Source organism: Rhinatrema bivittatum, chromosome 1 (assembly GCF_901001135.1).
Source record: "Rhinatrema bivittatum chromosome 1, aRhiBiv1.1, whole genome shotgun sequence".
Lineage (NCBI taxonomy): Eukaryota > Metazoa > Chordata > Amphibia > Gymnophiona > Rhinatrematidae > Rhinatrema > Rhinatrema bivittatum.
Genome location: NC_042615.1, coordinates 262,332,772 through 262,353,640, shown reverse-complemented (window position 1 = coordinate 262,353,640; position 20,869 = coordinate 262,332,772). Strand labels below are relative to the sequence as shown.

General features: G+C 45.1%; 1 protein-coding gene across 2 annotated transcripts in view; it reads right to left on the bottom strand.

Annotated features, from left to right (window-relative positions):
• The window catches only part of SIGLEC1 (sialic acid binding Ig like lectin 1), a 147,272-nt gene that overhangs the window by 43,188 nt on the left and 83,215 nt on the right, over positions 1-20,869 (bottom strand). For both annotated transcript variants that reach the window (XM_029594240.1, XM_029594246.1), the window contains exons 12-15: positions 19,538-19,792; positions 17,938-18,237; positions 13,802-14,062; positions 11,737-12,036 (exon numbers count right to left, since the gene is read on the bottom strand). In XM_029594240.1, coding sequence (XP_029450100.1) covers positions 11,737-12,036; positions 13,802-14,062; positions 17,938-18,237; positions 19,538-19,792 — 1,116 coding nt within the window. The remainder of the gene's footprint in view (positions 1-11,736; positions 12,037-13,801; positions 14,063-17,937; positions 18,238-19,537; positions 19,793-20,869) is intronic.

Genomic DNA, 20,869 nt, shown 5'->3' with positions numbered 1-20,869 from the left:
CACCCACTAACACCTTCTTCCCCAGGTGGAGGCACCAGGTGCCACAAATAGGGATGTGAATCGTATTTCGGACGATTGAAAATATCGTATGATATTTTCAAAATTGTCAGAAATCGGGGGCTCCCCGAAACCGATAGGAAAACCCCACGATATTGTTCATGGGGTTCTCTTATCGTTTTGCGGGAGGGTGGGAAAAACGGCACACAAAAATAATTCCTAAACCCACCTCGACCCTTTGAAACTAATCCCTTAGCTTCCCCCACCCCCCCAAAACATTTTACAGGTACCTGGTGGTCCAGTGGGGGTCACAGGAGCGATCTCCCGCTCTCGGGCCATCGGCTGCCACTAATCAAAATGGCGGGAACACTGGATGGCTGGTGCCATCTTTAAAAATGCGCGGGCCATCCAGTGCTACCATGTGACAGGGGCCGGCCAATGGCATGGATACCCTGAAACATGGTAAGGGCAAAGGGCCATCGGCGCCATTTTTATTAGTGGCAGCCGACGGCTCGAGAGCGGGAGATCGCTCCCGGGACCCCTACTGGACCACCAGGTACCTGTAAAATGTTTTGGGGGGGTGGGGGAAGCTAAGGGATTAGTTTTAAAAGGTCGGGGTGGTATAGAAGTGCCTGCAGCCCCATTATGATACCAGTCCATACAAGAGGTTGAGAGTATTCTCAGGAGTTGAGACCACCCCACCAGGAGAAGAGGAATTTGACCACTGGATGGTATTGGCCCTTCAGATGCTACAAGTATGGCAATGCACTGAGTTAGAGAGAAAGAAGCGGGTAGTAGAGGGTTTGCATGCCCCCTGCCCTTGATGTACTACTGTCTCTGACCCTTAACAAGCCTAATGCTACTGTCCGGGATTGCTTGGACATTTTAGAAGGCATGTTCGGTAGTATAGAAGACAAAGAGGATTGCTTTATCCACTTCAAAACTAGCAAGCAGAGGCCTGGGGAAATGCTCTCTCAATATGCATCCCATCTAGAGCGTGACCTATGAAATCTATGAGGAAGGGGGCAACCACGGCACAGGACATGGACAGGGCAAAAATTGAACAGATAGGGGGGCCTTATATTCAGATGTGACTGTGATGAAAATTGGGTTAGAAAAAAGAGGAAGGATCCTCTTCCCTTTGCTATTGTAATGAGGGGGATCAGGGAAGAGGAAGACCAAGAGGCTATGAGGAGCTCTCTAAGTCACCCCAACAGAGAAGGATCCCACCTCAAATTGGAAGGGAGAATACCAGAGGTTAAGACTCTCCAGGATTATTCCCAAACCCCTGCTATGGTTCAGAATCCATGGAAACAAAGAAGTGGGGGAGGGCACCATGAACCCATCTCAACCCCAGAGAAGGAGTACCAGGCTAGAATCCATGAGTTGGAATCAAGGCTGGAGACCCTTCAGGCCAGATTCGACTCTCCAATTAGGGATGCTTTCCCTCCAGAGGAACTGGAAGGGGGAAGAACTTCCCAGACAATCCAGGAACAATGCGCTCAGATCAGGAAGAAACACTAAGCTTTCTGGTGTGTGTCACAGGTGTGGGAAGCCAGGGTACTATAAGAGAGAATGTAGGTTCCCCCTGGCCACATGGGGAGGAGTGGGGACTTTGCGCTGGAGGTGGACCCTTGGCCTGGTGCAGGATTGATACGACCCTCTGGCCATACCCAGAGAGCACCTGCCACCAGGAGGCGGAGCATACTAGGAGACAGAGGCTAGCTGGAGCTTCACCAATAACAGTCCGGAGTTTCCGCAGGTTGAGCCCTTGGATACCTGGACCACCTGGACTTAGGTGGGCCTCTGGTGGTCTTCCGGAGAGGTATTGGAGAGGTGTGCCTACCACGAGCAAGGGTGCTCTGCTGATGCAGAGTGGATGAGATAGACTTGAACTGGAAGCTCCGGAGACCTCAGGGAGGCAACAGTTCAGGGAGGTCCTCCGGGCAAGACAGGCAGCACCTGCAGGTCTAGCCAAGTGGAAGCCACGGTTGGTTTCCAAGCAGGTTGGCCCAATGGTCACAGAAGGCCAGAAGAGAGTGTCCGAGTGAAGCGCAAGGGTCAGAGCCAGATTATCAGTCCAAGAGAGCTCAGCCAAAGCAGGGGTTAATACCAGAATCAGTCCATGCGAAGTCGAGGCAAGTGAGGGTTGGTTCCAGGTGGCAGTCAATAGAATGGTCAGGTAGGCAGTGGTCAGTTCCAGGTGGCATACAATAGAATGGTCAGATAGGCAGTGGTCAGTTCCATGTGGCAGGCAAGAGAATGGTCAGGCAGGCAGTGGTCAGTTCCAGGTGGCAGGCAAGAGAATGGTCAGGCAGGCAGTGGTCAGTTCCAGGTGGCAGGCAGAGAATGCTCAGGTAGACAGTGGTTGGTTCCAGGCAGCAGGCAGGAGAATAGTCAGGCAGGCAGAGGTCAATACCAAAGGTCAGTCCAGATAGTTACTACCTGGGAAGGATACAGGAACACGGAGACGCTGGGACTGGAGACGCTGGAACAGGAGACGCTGGAACAGGAGACACTGGAACAGAAGACACTTGAAACACGGAGGCAAACTATTACACCAATGGTATCGACCTGATTGCCAAGGCGAGGTCCTGGGGAAGGGCCTCGCTTTAAATAGTGCATCTATGTGACTTCATCTCCGGGCGCCAGGGACCGAGTTCCCGTGCTGGACCCTTTAAAGGGAAGTGCGGCCCGTGCGCATGCGCCTAGGGGCGGAACCAACGCCGTGGAGGATGCCGAGCCCCAGCATGAGGAGTACTGAGAGCTGGAAGGCCCCAACGGGCCTGGAGATGCATGGGAGTGCCACGGACGATGGGAGCTAGCTGCAGACGCCAAAGAGGGGGAGCCAGAACTGGTGGACGGAAGCGCGAGGTGAGCAGGGCCAGCTGTGGTGCCGGCGATGCCGGGATGCACAACAGGGACCTCCCAAAATCAGAGAAGCCATTGAGGATCCAGAGAGGGAGAGCACCTGGGAGTCTTTTATGTTGATAGCACTCAGTCGCTCTAAAACCCATCCAATTGGGCAGGAAACTCTATGCCAGAGGGGAGAGGGGGCCCAAAACAACTGTTCTAATCCGAATTGAAGATGCAGCCACCCGGGCCTTATTGGATAGTAGGTCCCAAGACTCTCTTGTATACCGGAGCTTCTATGATGCTAGGTTGTCATACATCCCAATCCAACCATTGCAGGGACTGGAACTGAAGGGCATAAATAACCATAGTTGTCCATATGAAGGCTATATAGTGGTGACATTGGAGTTTCCCCAACACCTTACTGGGGTTGCCAGCAGCTAGAAAGTTTGATGCTGGTGTGTCCAGATTCCCAGTTTGGAACCTACATCCCAGCACTATTAGGTACTAATTCGCCCATGTTTGGCTGATTGACACAGGCATGCCAGGAGGCCATGGACGGCCAAGACTGATATCCCTCCCCAGATGAATTGCTATTACAAGCGTACTTTGTAGGGAGACAGCACAGAAATGAGGTGTTGGATTTAGTGGGGGAGATATGGCAAAGGAGCAAAACCCCTATTGAAATACCCCCAGGAGGTGTGAAGGAGTTAAATAACCGCTTGACAGTCGATGCCACCTTTGCACACAGCACAGAGATAATTAATAGAGATGTGAATCGTGTGATCGATCGTCTTAACGATCGATTTTGGCTGGGGGGGGGAGGGAATCGGATCGTCGCGGTTTTGTTTTTTTTAAAATCATGTAAATCATAAATCGGGAGAGGGCGGGAAAACCGGCACACTAAAACAACCCTAAAACCCACCCCGACCCTTTAAAATAAATCCCCCACCCTCCCGAACCCCCCCAAAATGTCTTAAATTACCTGGGGTCCAGTGGGGGGGGGGTCCCGGTGTGATCTTCCACTCTTGGGCCATGGGTGCGTTAATAGAAATGGCGCCGGTGCTACCTTTGCCCTGTCATATGACAGGGCAAAGGTAGCGCCGGCGCCATTTTGGTTCCTGTCCCCCGACGTCACGAGCGCAGGAGATCGCTCCTGGACCCCCGCTGGACCCCCAGGGACTTTTGGCCCGTTAGTGCGCACTAACCCGATTAACGATTTTTTAACGATAAATCGGGGGAATTTCTATTGTATCGTGTTCTTTAATGATTTATGACAATTTTAAAATTATCAGATGATAATTTTAATTTTTGAAAAACGATTCACATCCCTAGCGGTCAATGACCGGCAGTCACAGTGCGGAGAAAAGTCGGGAATCACCGCAAAATTGGAAAAAAGGTAAGAAAACCTACCACACTGAGGAGGCACCAAACGTGAAGGGGGAACCGACGAGGAAATCGTAGAAACTCGAAAAATATTGATAAAAAAACAAGATAATTGAGAGCTCCACGAACCGTGAGGCAACTGCACCGTGGAAAAGAAGACTTACCTTAAAAACTTACCTTTTCTCAGAAGCATTTAATCTACACTCTATAGATCATTCTTAATTTCATTCTCTTAATTTTCTTTAAGACACCGATAGACTCATAACAGGCTACTTTGTATTGCTTTTTGTTTTACTATTATTTACCTATATTGTGTATTTTAAAATTTGTTTTATTACTATGTTACCTAGTTATATTATGTAATTTTCATTAAATAAACCATTTTGACCAATATTGTTATTTAAAAAGTGGTATATAAATTTTTTTAAAATAAATTTATTTATTTATTTATTTATTTATTTAATTAAGTCTTTTCTATACCGTCGTTTAGTAGTTTCCGTCACAACGGTTTACAAATCGGCACAAACAAATAATGATGCTGAAACGTTACTTTACACAAGTGCCATATCGGTCCGGTACATAGTTTTTTAACATAAGATAAATGTAGTGTGATAAGATACTGTACAGTTTTTGTTTTTGTTTTTTCGGAATTAAAAGCAATGCTAATTTTATCAGTGTCACTTTGCCTTATAGTGATGGATGATCAGACAAAGTAATATAAAAAATAAATAAAATACAGCTACACGCGTCTTGCTTTTGTTCCTATCTCGCACTTCACCGGCTTCACTATTCACCTACTCTCTTTGATAGGCTTTCTTAAATAACCAGGTTTTTAGGTTTTTTCAAAAGGATTTGTTGTCGCTTTGTAACCTTAATTCTAAAGGCATGGTGTTCCATAGTATGGGTCCTGCCAGCGATAGAGCTCTTTCTCTTACTTGTGTGAGTCTTGCTGTTTTTATTGATGGAATTGTAAGAAGTGCTTTGTTAGCTGATCTTAAATAGATAAATAAGAGATTGAAGGGGGGACCTCGCATCCACTAGGGTTTTACCAATTTAACCGACTCTCCCAGAGGGTCTCTGGTGCCCCAGTTACATTTCAAAGGTTAATGGAGAAGACTGTGGGGGACATGAATCTATTAGAAGTGCTAGTATACATGGATGACCTGATAGTCTTCGGGAAAACCCTAGAGGAGCATGCAGAAAGGCTACTCAAGGTACTTGATCAGTTGGCACAGTGTGGCCTAAAATTATCATTGGACAAATGCAAATTTTGTCAAGTTGAGGTTAAGTATGTTGGACATATTGTTTCTAAGGAGGGAGTAGCCACAGACCCTGATAAAATAGCTGCCCTCACCACCTGGCCCGTCCAGTCAACCTCAGAGAGTTACATTCCTTTCTTGAATTTAGTGGTTATTACAGATTGTTTGTGAAAGATTATTCAAAGATTGTAAAGATTGTGGGTTCATTGTTGGAGATGATGCATGGCTATCCACCCATGAACAAGAAGCAGAAGCATAGAGTGACTGACAAGAGGGAATATTGCAAGGTGTCAGAGTCCTTTGGCATAAGATGGACTCAAGAATGTAAGGTTGCCTTTAGAAGGATCATACAGTGTCTGTGTAATGCAACAGTACTTATATTTAGGGATGTAAATAGTTTTTTTCTGACGATTGAAAATATCGTACGATATTTTCAAAGTCGTCAGAAATCGGGGGCTCCCCAAAACCGATAGGAAAACCCCACAAAATTGTTCATGGGGTTCTCTTATTGTTTTAGGGGAGGGCGGGAAAAACGGCACACAAAAACAACCCCTAAACTCACCCCGATCCTTTAAAACAGATCCCTTAGCTTCCCCCACCCTCCCGACCCCCACCAAAACATTTTAAAAGTACCTGGTGGTCCAGTAGGGGTCCAGGGAGCGATCTCCCGCTCTCGGGCCATCGGCTGCCACTAATCAAAATGAGTAATGGACGGCTGGCGCCATCTTTGCCGTCCATTACTCTTACCATGTGACAGGGGCCGGCCAATGGCATGGATACCCTGTCACATGGTAAGGGCAAAGAGCCATCAACTCCATTTTTATTAGTGGCAGCCGACGGCCCGAGAATGGGAGATCGCTCCCGGGACCCACACTGGACCACCAGGTAGTTTTAAAAAGTTTTTTTGGGGGGAGTCGGGAGGGTGGGGGAAGCTAAGGGTGCTGTTTTAAAGGGTCGGAGTGGGTTTTTTGTTTATCGGCTCGGGCGCAGCCGATAAAAAAAACCCTGATTGGACCGCACGAAAAAAATTTCACAATGTGAATCGGAACCGATTCCAGTTCCGATTCACATCTCTATTTATATTTGCTGACCCAGGCAAACCATATGAACTGCATATAGATGCTTGCCTGGAGGGCTTAGGGGCAGTTCTATATCAGCCACTAGGGATGTGAATCGTTTTTTGACGATTTAAAATATCGTCCGATATATTTTAAATCGTCAAAAATCGTTAGAGCCGCGATACAATAACAATTCCCCTGATTTATCGTAAAAAAATCGTAAATCGGGGGAAGGGGGAGGGGAAGGGGGAGGGCGGGAAAACCGGCACACTAAAACAACCCTAAAACCCACCCCGACCCTTTAAAATAAATCCCCCACCCTCCCGAACTCCCCCAAAATGCCTTAAATTACCTGGGGTCCAGAGGAAGGGTCCCGGTGTGATCTTTTACTCTCGGACCTCCGTGCGTTGTAAAAATGGCGCCGGGGCCATTTTGTTTTTTTTGTCCCCTGACGTCAGGAGCGTAGGAGATCACTCCCGGTCCCCCGCTGGACCCCCAGGGACTTTTGGCCAGCTTGGAGGGGCCTCCTGACCCCCACAAGACTTGCCAAAAGTCCAGCGGGGGTCCAGAACGATCTCCTACCGCGAATCGTTTTTCCGTACGGAAAATCGATTCGACTGCAGGAGGTCGTTCCGGACCCCCGCTGGACCCCCAGGGACTTTTGGCCAGCTTGGGGGGCCTCCTGACCCCCACAAGACTTGCCAAAAGTCCAGCGGGGGTCCGGAACGACCTCCTGCAGTCGAATCGTGTTGCCATACGGCCGGCGCCATTTTGCGTAAAATGGCGCCGGCCGTATGGCAACACGATTCGGCAACACGATTCGGCAACACGATTCGGCAACACGATTCGGCCAAAATTGACCCCCCCCTTTCGACTTATGGACTTATGAACATAAACTTTTTGTCTGCACATCCCTACAATGTACTAGTTGTATAAAAAGAAAGACCCTACTGCACACAGCAGCAGAGATCGTAAACATTACTAGTCAAGGTCCTATAGACTTGGTGTGTATAGACTTCTTGACTTTAGAAATGGGCTCCCAGCATAAAAGAGAACATTCTGGTTGTGACAATCCATTTCACCAGTTATGCACAGGCATAATCCACCAAGGACCAGAGAGCAGAGGCTGTTACCCGAGTATTATGGGAGAAATTATTTGTGAACTATGGACTCTCAGCCTGAATACACTCTGACCAGGGGAGGGATTTTGAAAGCAGACTCATTAAAGAGATGTGCAGGTGGCTGGGGTTAGGAAGTCACACACCTCTCCCTATTATCCCCAGGGAGACCCCCAGCCCAAGAGGTTTAACAGGACCCTTCTAAACATGTTGGGGACATTGAAGCCAGCTCAAAAGAGGAACTGGAGCCAGTATGTAAGCTATTTGGTGCATGCTTAACAACTGCACATATAATGAACTACAATGTTTTCACCCTATTTTCTGATGTTTGGGTGAGAGGCCAGGTTACCAATTGATCTGTGTTTTGGAGTTTCAGTAGATGGGTCATTGCCTCAGACTTTTCAGAGCTATGTGAAGAGGCTAAAAGAACAGTTGGGGGCAGCCTATAGGTTGGCTGCAAAGTCTGCCTATAAACTGAGCCAGAGAAACAAGCGCCAATATGACCAGAAGGTGAGGCAGAATGACCTGATGGCAGGGGACAGAATACTCTTAGATAACTAGGGGCTGACTGGGAGATACAACATCGCTAATAGGTGGAGGTCTACCCACTATGTTTTTGAGTAAAAACTGAACAACCTGCCTGTTTACTGGGTAAAGCCAGAGTGGGATGAAGGACCAGTAAAAATGGTACACAGAAACTACCTCCTGCCAATTGGACAGTTGGTATTTCCCCTAGAGGAACCCCAAGCTATAGCTGGACCCCCTCCACCTTGAGCAAGAAAGAAGGGGAACAGTAAGACCTGAGACCCAACCTCATTAGGAGTTTAACAGCAATCCCCATTGTGAAATGGCAGGGACCCCCTGAGTATCCACTGGAAGACAGACATAGTGGATATAATAGTGAGGATTGAGAGGAAGAGTTAGGTGGGGGACATATGAGGTTCATTTGGAAGCCACATTAGAGAGACAGTACCCCTAACCAACAGGCACATGATGGTGACTTAGTAAGACAGTTCCCGGGAATGGAAACCCAGAAAGAGGGAAATCCAAGAAACCTTCCAGAGTAATGATAGGACTGAGGGTGGTACAGATGGCGAGAGAGGGATGGACAACCTGGAACAAGAGAGGGAGAGAGGTGCCACAGATGAGATTCACCCCCAAAGAGAATCAGAAACTACAGAGGCTGAGAAATTGGATCCACTGCCACCCCGATAGCCCAGAAGTACAGGTAGGACTGTGAAGCCCACAATAAGGTTCACTTATGATAGCCCTGGAAACCCAGTGAATGTCCCCCTGACAGTAGCACACATGCAGGTGACTGCCTATTACCCAAAGGTAATGAAGGAATGCCTTGACACTTTGGTCTAAAAGGGAGGTACTTGCAAGAGAGAGGTATCTTGATGAGGACAACAAGAAATGTATGTGGTGGAGAGTGAACCCCCCCCCTCACAAGAGACGGAGATTTGAGCATGCTACCATTTAAGTGAACTGCGGCAGAGGAAAAAAGGAGGACAATGCAACTATGTAACTTGAGCTGCCAGCCCAGGAAATTGAAAAGATTGCCAGACATCTTACTGTGAAGGTACTTAAATGACCATTGGATAGATTAGTCAGAAATTCAGGTATGGGATTTGCATGTCATAGCCCCCTGGACTAATGCTGATAATTTTGCAGGAAATATCACTAAAAATCAAAGGATTCGAACTCCTAAATTACAGAACTATGACTGGGAAAGGGATTTATGAGGGAAATATACTGAGAACAGTCCTAGGAAGCAAACAGATACTCGCCCTGACTAAGAAGAGTATTCAGACACTTGGGTGCCGAGTCCCCAGATAACAGAGGGATTTAGCCAGGCAGGATGGAGGGGCATGCACATGGTTTCTTTCCATTGTCCTACCTGGATCTTGGCCTTTTGGCTGAGAGAAGATGACCCGTACAGTCATCAGCAGAGAAAGCAAAACTTGGCCTTTTGACTGAGAGAAGGTGACTTATCCAGGCTGGGTGACAGTGAATTACTAGCCATGAGCTTAGCAGAGCTAAAATCACTGAAATCTGAGTCTATAGGGGGCCTGAATCACTGAATGCTAAACAGCCTTGAACCTAGTGGAGCTGTAAAACCCATGCTAGGAAAAACTTTCCTACCAAGGGAGGAAAACAGTAGGACAGCAGCAAATCCAGAGATTGAGCGGTCCCCAGGGAGCAAGGGTAACCCAGTAGCAGATGCAGAGGTAAAGTGGTTCCCCTTGAGCAAGGGGACCCCAGTGTTAGATCTGGAGTCAGAGTTGGGTTCCCCAGGAGCGGGTGGACCTCAGTGGCAGTCCAGGTGGTGGAGTTGGGTCCTCCAGGATGGCATGGACTCCAGTGTTGGCATAGACCTTGCCGTGGAGCAAGAAGAGATGCTTTACATACAATGGACCCCCCCCAGGCCAACACTGCCCACCAACCCAGTTGCATCTTTTCACATGGGTGAGACTTGGGAAAAAATGTGGAGGATAATAATAATACTTACTTAAGTGGGAATGTAAGAGGTCCCTTCTATTCCATATGGTGGTATACTGTGGAGGCCAACAACCCCAAATTGCCAAATATTAAATGTTCTTGCTATCTTGCAGAAATGTATACACTACTACTAACCACAAGTAGATTAGTGTGCTATTTACATCCTATTAGCAATGTTCATAGTCATGTAGAAATGTATATGCTAGTATAGTCTAATAAACCTATAAATATTTGTACATACCGCCAGCCTTGTTCACAGTCCCATTTGTTTCCTGGGGTGGAAGGTGAGAGGAATTTGGATTCATAGACAACCAACACAAGCCATGACTTTTTTTTACAGTCTGAGATTCTGATGCTCAGACATTAAGAAAAAAACTCAGGACTGCTTCTACTGCCAAGTCCATAAGCAAAGCACATCAAGCAAAACTGACTGGTACATGGGGGTAACCTGCACGGTGCAGCAGATACTACCATGGGAAGCTTGCTGGAAGCTGGGTTGACTACTGGTCCTTTTCTGCCATCATTTCTACGTTTATGTTTAGAGTTGGAGCCCTGAGATCTGCAGAAGGGTGGCAGGAGGAAAGGATCACAGGTCGAGGTTGTGGTGGGTGGGTGAGTGAGTTAGAATCAAATCAGAAGTCTATAGAGGGGAGGAAGGTAGGAGAATCAGAGTGTCACAGGACTTGGGGGAGAGGAAAAGGAGGAAGGGGAGCCTGAAGGCAGCAGGGGAATCAGGTGTTCACCGGGATATGGTTGGAAAAGTAGAGGGCAACTGGGGTGAGGAGTCAGAGATCAGGGAGGGGGGGGGGGGGCAGCAAAAGCAAAAATCCATCTATGGGAGGTTTTGATGGTAAGCATCATTAGGGGAGGGGAGAATGAGGAAAAACAGGAGTGTCACTGTCAGGAGCAAGTGGGGAGGAGGAGGAAGAGCATCAGTACCAGAAGGGGGGTGCAGAGAGGAGGATCCATGAATTGTCACATCTATGGTGATTATTTTTGTAACCTGTTTTTGTATTCAATTCTTTTTCTCACGAATACATATGAAAACTGTGCCAGGTGCCTATTTTCCACTTTTTCTCATTCTTCTGAAATATTCCTACAGATGAATGTTTGAATTTGAATAAATATGAACAATAGCAGTCTAACTTAGCGAGAATATCTCCAGAAGCTCAGTTTTCTTCAGTACGTATAGAATGAGTATTAATGAACATTTATTTATTTTATTTATTTATTTGATTTTATATACCGGCAACCGTTTGCACATCGTGCCGGTTTACAAGTAACTTATAAACAAAGAATATATAGGCGAGGCCTTTACAAAGAACAATATGTAACACAGTAACAAAGCAGATAACTAAATAAACCATACATTTAGCTAATTGCTTGTACAGCTGCTAACAAAGATTGCAAAACTAAACAAATTATATGAGCCATACTTAAAAATTTGGATCTACACTGTTTGACTATTGCAGTCATTGGCTTTTATTATAAAAGACTGGCATGACTACAATGGTAAAAACGGAGACAATGAGATACAATTAACAGTTTATATGTTATACTTACTTTTTGTAGAGAAGTGTACAGTTGTTGATGAATTTCCATATGTATTCTTAGCAATGCAAGTATAATTTCCATCATCACTCTGTACCACATTCCTGATGTCCATTTTCAAGGTGTTATGAGTACTGGAAATGCTTAACCTCTGGCTGGGTGCAACATAGACATTGGTAGAAGCTATAAATTCCTCATCTTTGTACATGATCAGTTCAGACGGAGGATTGCTCTCAACAGTGCAGAGAAAAATGGCTGACTTTTCATCTTTGGTGTCCAGGAAAGATTTTACCTGTTGATTTCTTGGGGGATCTGAATGGAGATAGGTCATTTAAAATTTACTCTGACAATTACAGGATTTCAGTATAAAAGTTGCAATACATAATTTCTGCATACATAGCTCCATTTTACACTGTTCTTCAGGGACATGCCTGAATCATAAAAAGAAAATGTTGCAAAGGCAAGTATAACTGCTTTGCACAGGGAGAATGTTATCAAGAATAGAAAAAATGTGTAGAGTCAGCAGTTTTCGAGACTAGAAGAACCAAGATAGATAGAGTATGCTTGTTTTATTATCAGAGAGAGCAACCAAGACAGTAGTGAGGAGCTACAGCAGTTTAATATTAGAAAGCATTAACAAAATAGTTAAAACTAGTGCTACAGTCTAATGCTCAGAGACTAATGCTATAAAGAGAAATCAAGACACAACATTACCTATACACAAGAACCAAGATTTAATATGTCAGTTTATAGCATAACAGAAGCACAGTATCACACGTACTATAGAACATGCCAAATGCAACAAATTGGCAAGAATCTATAGGAAGTATGTGACTGTAGAAATATATGCCATTTAAAAACAATGGAATAGCTGTCTGTATGTAGGTAGGGTTTTCTTTTGTAGGATCCTTTGACAGCAACAAAGTAAAGACTGCCTTCAGAGAACCAGAAGCTAATGCCATCTGAAAGACTGGTATGTATTAGGGATGTGAATCATTTTTTGACGATTTAAAAAATCATCTGATATTTTTTAAATCGTCAAAAATCGTTAGAGTGCGCGATACAATAGAAATTCCCCCGATATATCGTGAAAAATCGTAAATCGGGGATTTGGGGGGAGGGCGGGAAAACCGGCACAACAAAACAACCCCTAAACCCACCCGACCCTTAAAACTAAACCCTTACCTTCCCCCACCCTCCCGAACCCCCCCAAAACTTTTTACGAGTACCTGGTGGTCCAGTGGAAGCCCCGGGACCGATCTCCCGCTCTCGGGCCATCGGCGTCATTTTGATGCCACTAATAAAAATGGCGCCGATGGCCCAATAAAAAAAAACCCACCGACCCTTTAAAAATCGACCTCTTAGCTTCCCCCACCCTCCTGACCCCCCAAAAATGTTTTTAAATTACCTGGTGGTTCAGTGGGGGCGCGGGGAGCGATCTCCCGCTCTCAGGCCATCGACTGCACTAATAAAAATGGCGCCGATGGCCCTTTGCCCTTACCATGTGACAGGGTATCCGTGCCATTGGCCTGCCCCTGTCACATGGTAGGAGCACTGGATGGCACTGGATGGCGCCAGCTATCCAGTGCTCCTACCATGTGACAGGGGCCAGCCAATGGCACGGATACCCTGTCACATGGTAAGGGCAAAGGGTCATCGGCACCATTTTATTAGTGCAGTCGATGGCCTGAGAGCGGGAGATCACTCCCCATGCCCCCACTGGACCACCAGGTAATTTTAAAACGTTTTTAGGGGGGTTGGGAGGGTGGGGGAAGCTAAGGGGTCGGTTTTTAAGGGTTGGGGTGGGTTTTTTGTTTATTGGATCGAGCGCAGCCGATAAACAAAAACCCAATCGGGCCGGACGATAAAAATTTTAAGATTTGAATCGGAACCGGAACCGATCAGATTCCGGTTCTGATTCACATCTCTAGTATGTATTGTAGAAGACTCACCTTCCAAGGTGGGTACTATAGGAGCCATGAAAGATGTCCTGTAAGAATGGAATTCTAACACTTGCCGATGTATTCAAAAAAATTGGGGGAAGCTGTACACATATTAGAGCTCATGAGAAACTTACAAAGTACGCTCAAGGTGACAGATGAAGAACTTTTGCTTCCATCCATGTTCTCCACATTGCAACGGTAAGAGCCAGCATCACCACTGCCTATCTTAAGAAAGAGAAGGGTCTTCTCAGCCTTCGAACCCTTCATGATTACGTTCCCATTCTTATACCAAGTGTAGTTAAGCATCTCTTGGGCTTCGCTGGAAATATCACAAGTTAAATTCACTCTTTCACCTTCAGGAACTTCTATAGATGGGGTGACCAGAATTCTGGCCGCTGTCATGAAAAATAAAAACCGGTACAAAGGATATAAAAGGTGGGTTTGGTTATGAAATTAGTTATGAATTACAGCAGAGGGGAAAAAGAGACCTCTTCCAAGAATCAGAATAATTCAATATATTAAACAAATTACATACAATGAGAAACTCTTTGTTAAACTGGCATTTGGCTTGTGGTAGGTACTGTAGCATGAATCTTAACAGAAAGTTAGATCACGTTCATGGAAGCTGCATTTCAGAGACAGAAACAGTTTTGGGTAAGAATTCAAAATGATGGTGCCCAAGCCAATGTTATCTGAAGGGCTGTGGGTGGGAAGGTGAACTTTCTTTTAATAAAGAAATCTGAAAACAGATTTAACCAAGCTGAAAATAAAGCAGAGCAAAAAGAACTAAATCCCTGCAACAATGCAAGATGCCGATGAACTAAGATGCAGTATGCTCCAAAACACTCAGAAATGCCACCTTGCATGTAGCAAATGTATGTTTGTAATCCATTATGTGTGCAAGTTGACAAGAATTCTGAGTTAATGAGCTGCTGCTGCACAGAAATATGCAAAGCAGCTCATTAATTCTGAATTTGGTGAAAACCAGCACCTTCATGGGCCATTTTTTGCAAAAAAGATAACTATACCTCTGAAGTAGTAATCTTTGTTGCAAAATTGCCCGCAAAAAAGAACGTATGCACTTAGGGGTAGATTTTAAAAGGCGCGCACGCGCTTCCATTTGCACATGCTTCCCGGCGTGTAAAACATAGACATGCCAATTTTATAATATGCACGCACATATGCGGGTGGTGCGCACAGGGGGACCTAATTTTATAAAGGTACACATGTGTCGAGATCAGGCCTCTCCCAGTTTCCTCTCAGTCCACTCCAATTAAAGAGCGGACTGGGAGGGAACCTCCCTACCCCTCTGCCCATACTGCCTCCCTCTTCCCCTTTTCCCCTCTCCCTCTCTCCTTTCCTCCCCACCCCCTAAACCCTTTATCCTATCTTTCCCTTTTTTTGTTATGTTGCTTACTGCTCCATTGGAGCAGAAGAACTTGCATGCGCCGGTTGACTGCCAGCCCGCGTTTCCCCGGCACAGCGGCAAATGGCCACTATACCTGCCACCTCCAGCCCTGCCCCTTCCCGCCCCTTCCCGCCCCTCCCCACCCCCCAGACTACCCCTTTCTCTGGGCCCGGCACTTATTCGCGTAGCGGGGTTTACGCATGTGGCTGGGCACATTTGAAAATTTGTCGGTGAGCTTAAGGTCCAGCTACGCGTGTAAACCCCGGGATTTATGCGTGCAGGGTTTTAAAAATTAACCCGTTAACTTTTTTGCTGGATTTGGTTTGCATGCAAGCCCTGGTAGAAAATTTCTGCGAACGCAATCATAAATTTCACTTGAAGCTGAATGCACCTTTGTATATCAGACTCATAGACTTACTTATAATTTTACCCTAATTCTATGAGTAAGTTAAAGCTCAGTTGCTGACAGTGATCCATAAAACAGTCATCCCTCAGGTATTCCTTGGTTGGAGCCCTATCTTTGTGGTATGTGACTGTAATGATTCAATACTGACCCATGTTGAAGATATTTAGAGCTCAGGGTTAACAGCAATGGCCCTCACATCAGAAGTTATGAGCCTGAAGTTTACTAGATGCCATTTCTGATGCTTGAAGACTTCTCTGTCTCTGTCTCTTTCTCTGTTTCTCTATTAGTTTCTGTATGAAATTAGATTAGCAATAAACATTTAAATCAATAGCCCTTAATGATGAATTGTGAGGCTTGGGACCTGAATGACTAGGGTGCAGAATGTACGAGCTGGTGTCAAAACTGAGGGTGGTGAGCAGTGATGGGACCAAGATATACACAGAGCCACAGAAGAGTGGTAGCAGCAGCGCAATGTGTTGCATTGGAGGTGGATTCTTGCGCTGAGGTGGGGTTGATGCAACCTGTATGCAAGGGCCCACGGGTCCCCACTGTCAGCAGGTGGAGTGGGCTGAAGCTAGAGGCCACTAGAGCTTCATCTATACCAGCACTCGTTCCCCTCAGGTTGAGCCTTTGGGTGCCGGGGCCGGCAGGACTTAGGCAGGCCTTGAGGTCAGAAAAAGATAGTAGGTGGTTCAGCCCAGAGACAGCAGCCGGTAGATGGCATAGTCCTATCCCGGATGGGATGCAATACAAGAACTCAGGCACCAGGGAACGAGGAGAAACTGAAGGTGCCCGAGCAAAGAAAGGCCAGAGCCTTAACAGTCCTCGTCCAGAGGATAGGGACAGAGGCATCACTGTCAAGCTTGAATGGAAGTGGGCAGCAAATGGAATGCGCAGCAAGCAATGTAGAACTCTGGACTCAAGAAAGTCTATAGCGTAGTCATCCATAGCAATGGTCAGGAAACGGAGAGGGCAGGCGTGGTCAAACGTAGCAATGGTCAAGGCATGGAGATAGCAGGCGTGGTCAGATGTAGCAATGGTCAATGCACGGAGAAGGCAAGCATGGTCAGACATAGCAATGGTCAAGGCACAGAGAAGGCAGGCATGGTCAGGCGAGGCAGAGGTCAGGCTTGGAGAAGGCAGGCAAGGTCAGGCGTAGCAGAGGTCAAAACCAGGAAGTCGATCCAGCACACAGATGAACAAGGAACCAGGAATCAACAGAAACACGACACAAGACAAGCATGGAGGCAACGAGTACTCAGGAACCAGATATAGGAAACCGAGGAGACCTGTTGCAAAGGCAACGCTATGGTGCGAAGCTTGAGCATTTATACACTGAAGGATCTGACGTCAGCGTTCGGGTCCACGGCAAGGTTCCTGCCGCGGGCCCTTTAAATAGTTTACTGATGCTTGTGCGCCTAGGGAGGGGTGCTGCACTGCTGGCGGCGTCTATCCGCGAACCCCACAGAGAGGCCCGACGAATGGAGGCATCTTGGCTGGAAGTCCCGGGAAGTGGAGCAGAGCTGGAGGTGCTGGCGGGAGCCCGAGGTCGGGGCTGGCAGCTCACTGCTGCTAGCGACGGGGAGCTGGAGCCTGGAAGTTGCTTAAAAAGGTGAGAGGGCCGCACCACAGGGCTGCTGCGAGCAGCAAGCATAACACAATGCTGCAGGAACTGGTATAGAAACCATGCATTAACTGTCCCTACAGGGGCCCTTCCTCCTCCTCCTCCTTCTCTCCACTGGATGTGCTTCCTGGTTAGTGGAGAAATGTGACTTGTAAGTAAGAAGGAGAAGGAGAGCCTACAAGGACAGGGAATGTATAATTGTTATACCTATCTTTTCAGTGCATGTTAACATTCCTGCTCCTATTGTCAATGTATGAAATTTGTGGGTGTAGATAATTATTGCAGATATTTTTTTATATGTTATACCATGATATAACTCTAATCAAGGTATAATTGTTAGAAATATCAAGGCTACATAGATAGCATCTGTTGTTCAGTTTACTTGTATGACACTTGAAACATGGCTGAAGAAATGTGTCCTTTGTCTCACACTGTGCCCCAAGCAAAGAAGAAATGTGTCCTATATCTTACATTTTCAATAGTTTAATGTAATTTCAAAGATATATATTCTGCCATTTAATTGAACCTGTTTGTGAATATTCACAAGTTTTCACTTTCATGTTCTGCCATGAGTTTCAGCAGGTTTTGTAAATTATTGACAACTATGAAGGGGTATCTGAAGGAAATATTTGAAAAAAAACCCTAAAAGATATGAGAAAATTTACAAAAAAAAGAAACAGCTGCAAAATTTAAGGTTGATCATAATTTGAAGAATATCTGTAAACAAAATTCATGAACTTGATATCACATTTGCAAATATTCTGGCATATTTGTGAGATACATTTTTATAATGGAGACTTAAAATTAAATCCCAGAGATCATTTTTACTTACACTCTGCTGTAAAGTCTATAGATGATGTGGCATTACCATAAGTGTTTGTGGCTGAACATACATACGTTCCTTCATCTTCCAACACAATGTCCCTGATTTCCATTTTCAAAGAGTTATAAGAAGAGGACACAATCAGCCTCTGACTTGGAGTGTTATAGGATTTGGTGGACACAACCAGCTTATCTCCTCTGTACAAGGCTATCTCCGAGGGGGGATCACTGTCCACTGTGCAATGAATGAAGCCCCGGTTCCCCCCCTGTGTCTCTAGGAATGAGGTCATCACAGGTTCTCTTGGAGCATCTACAGAGATAAAGAATCATCATGTCATGTTGTCGTGAGTTGTTTACGTACAGTCAAGGTGAATCTTAAATTATTTCAATTCAAATCAGAAACAAATCACAAACCTTCCAATGTTCCCTCTTTTCTTTATAGAAAAGATGGCAGGGAAGAAGGGGGAAGGAGATGGTGTAGTAAGGTAGAAGAGGAGGTGATAGGATGCAGTTCCCACATAGAATGTATTTTAGTATTAATAGCCCTCTGTTTTAATTCATAATGAGTCATCTGTGGATGAAACATTAAGAAACTTCTCCTGCCTACTCACGAGTAACAATCTACCTTCTAACGAGACAGAAGGACTAAGAGGAACTCCACCTTGTGATAAGAAGAAATGCAAGACCTGCAGACGTATAGGTATGCAATCACTATCCCAACTGATTCTATAAACCTATAGAAGTACTCCACCACTCGCCTGCAAATCCGGTACTATGGTATACCTCATCCAGTGCAAGAAATGTCCCAATGAATGGCATTTGGGAGAACTCAAAGCAACCCTACATTATGTCTGACCTAAATATCAACACACCTTTGAGACAGTTGATGTGTTGATCAGGATACTCAGTCTTCCATTCATCTGTGTTAATCCTCAAGGGCAGCAAAGAAGAAAATGGGAACTGAAATATGTTCATCTATTATATTAAAAAACTATTGGACTAAATCAAGGCATTGATCATGGGGAGGGTAATTTTATAACTCTCTGCATAGTGGTAAAGTCTGCATGTAGATTGTACACTTAGACTTTACCGGGGGTTTTCAAAGCAAATTTATGTGCTTGTTTCAAGTGAAAATCCTTCTTTAATTGATCAGGTAAGCACGGAGATGTCCACGCACAAAGTTACATTTCTTCCAAGTAGGGCTCAATTGTAACTTTTGAAAATACAAATTTGTGTGTGTAAGTTGTATCCCTGCTTCAATACCGCCTCCCAGAACTCCTACTCCCAATGCATATAAAACTACACATGAAACGAGGTTATGGGAGTACATATCCTTGCACCAGTTCCCGGTTCATTGTCAAAGCATCACTTACATAGAAAACAAGGTTTCAAGCAAGCAGGTCACTTTAAAAATCAGGCCCTTAAAAGGCATCACCATCTACAAAGACACCACTTTTCTCCAGGACCAATATGGCTACCAGAACCTTGTCTCTGCCGATATCTCATACAGATTTGCATTAGATAACATTTGCCCCAGTTACCAAAACTGATCTCATGACATCCATTTCCAGATGCAAGTTATAAAGTGCATTAAAAAAAAAATGTCTTACAAAAGACATGCAGACTGACTGATGGTGAGGTGCTGCTCCCTTCATTGTCCTGCGCATTGCAATGATAGAAACCAGTGTCGTGGCTGCTTATATTCTGAAACACAAGTGAACTTTCAACATTTTCCTGAAGCCATTTGCTGTTTTTGTACCAGGTGTAGCTGATGCCCTCTTTTATGTTTCTGGTGACATCACAGGTCAGCGTCACCTCATCTCCTTCATGCACCTCTGTAGATGGGGCAACTAAAACTCTGGCAGCTAAAAGAAAAAACGGAATTGTCACTAGCATTAACAAAGCACATAAATGGGAACGTGAACACATAGAGCTCTGTTTTCAAACGTCAGCAAAAGAATGGGCTCTTTAGCATTACACCAGGAAATAAAAGTGCCATCAAATTCTCGGTTTCTATATTAATTAATACTCAAACAGTTGGCTAAATTGGTCACTTTATTTCTTTTTCTTAAATGCACAATATTATAATTTTAGGTATACTTAGGAAAACAGAAAATGTGCACATAGCAAAAAGTGTGCAAAAGGCTGAGATAATTCCGCAGCGTAACTATTACTACTATTAGTACTACTAAACATTTCTATGTGTCACTACACAACATATGCATTACGCAATGCTGTTCAAAAACACAAAAAGAGAGTCCCTTCTCTATAGAGCTTATAATCTAATAGGACAAACATGCATTTCATAAAGTAAGCCAATGGTTAAGAGGAAAAAAAAGAAAGTTAGTTAATGAGGTTGAAAGCAGACAATCAGACCAATGATTTAAAAGCAGCCTCAAAAAGGCTATTGACATACGCCATCACCGTGGCATTGTCTGAGAAAACCCAGGCGGAAGAGTTGCAGAGCCAACCTGATGGCATGTTTCTAACCTGTTTATTGATTAAGATATCTCCTCTCCTAACCAACAACAACCTAATGAACAAATCATTGTAAATCACATAATTCTTGTAATGTACCCCATCTTACTTCGGTTAATATACTATGTTAAAGTTCCTTTCATTTTTCCTCTTGCTCCCAGTTGTACTCATCCCTGTTTTATTGTAACTGTAACTATTTTGTGTTTAGCACCTATTATTTATTTCGTTCAATGTTACTTTTTTCACTCCACTGTTCATTGTAAACCACTCCATTGTTCATTTTTTCACTCCATTGTTCATTGTAAACCGGCATGATGTGATACCCTCACGAATGCCGGTATAGAAAAAACAAAATTAAATAAATAAATAAATAAATAACCAGTGTCCTTGGGCTAACTGGCCCTGGTAGTGTGCACCCCTCCCCTTTAGGCTGGCATCCACTGTGACCACTACCCAGTCGGAAG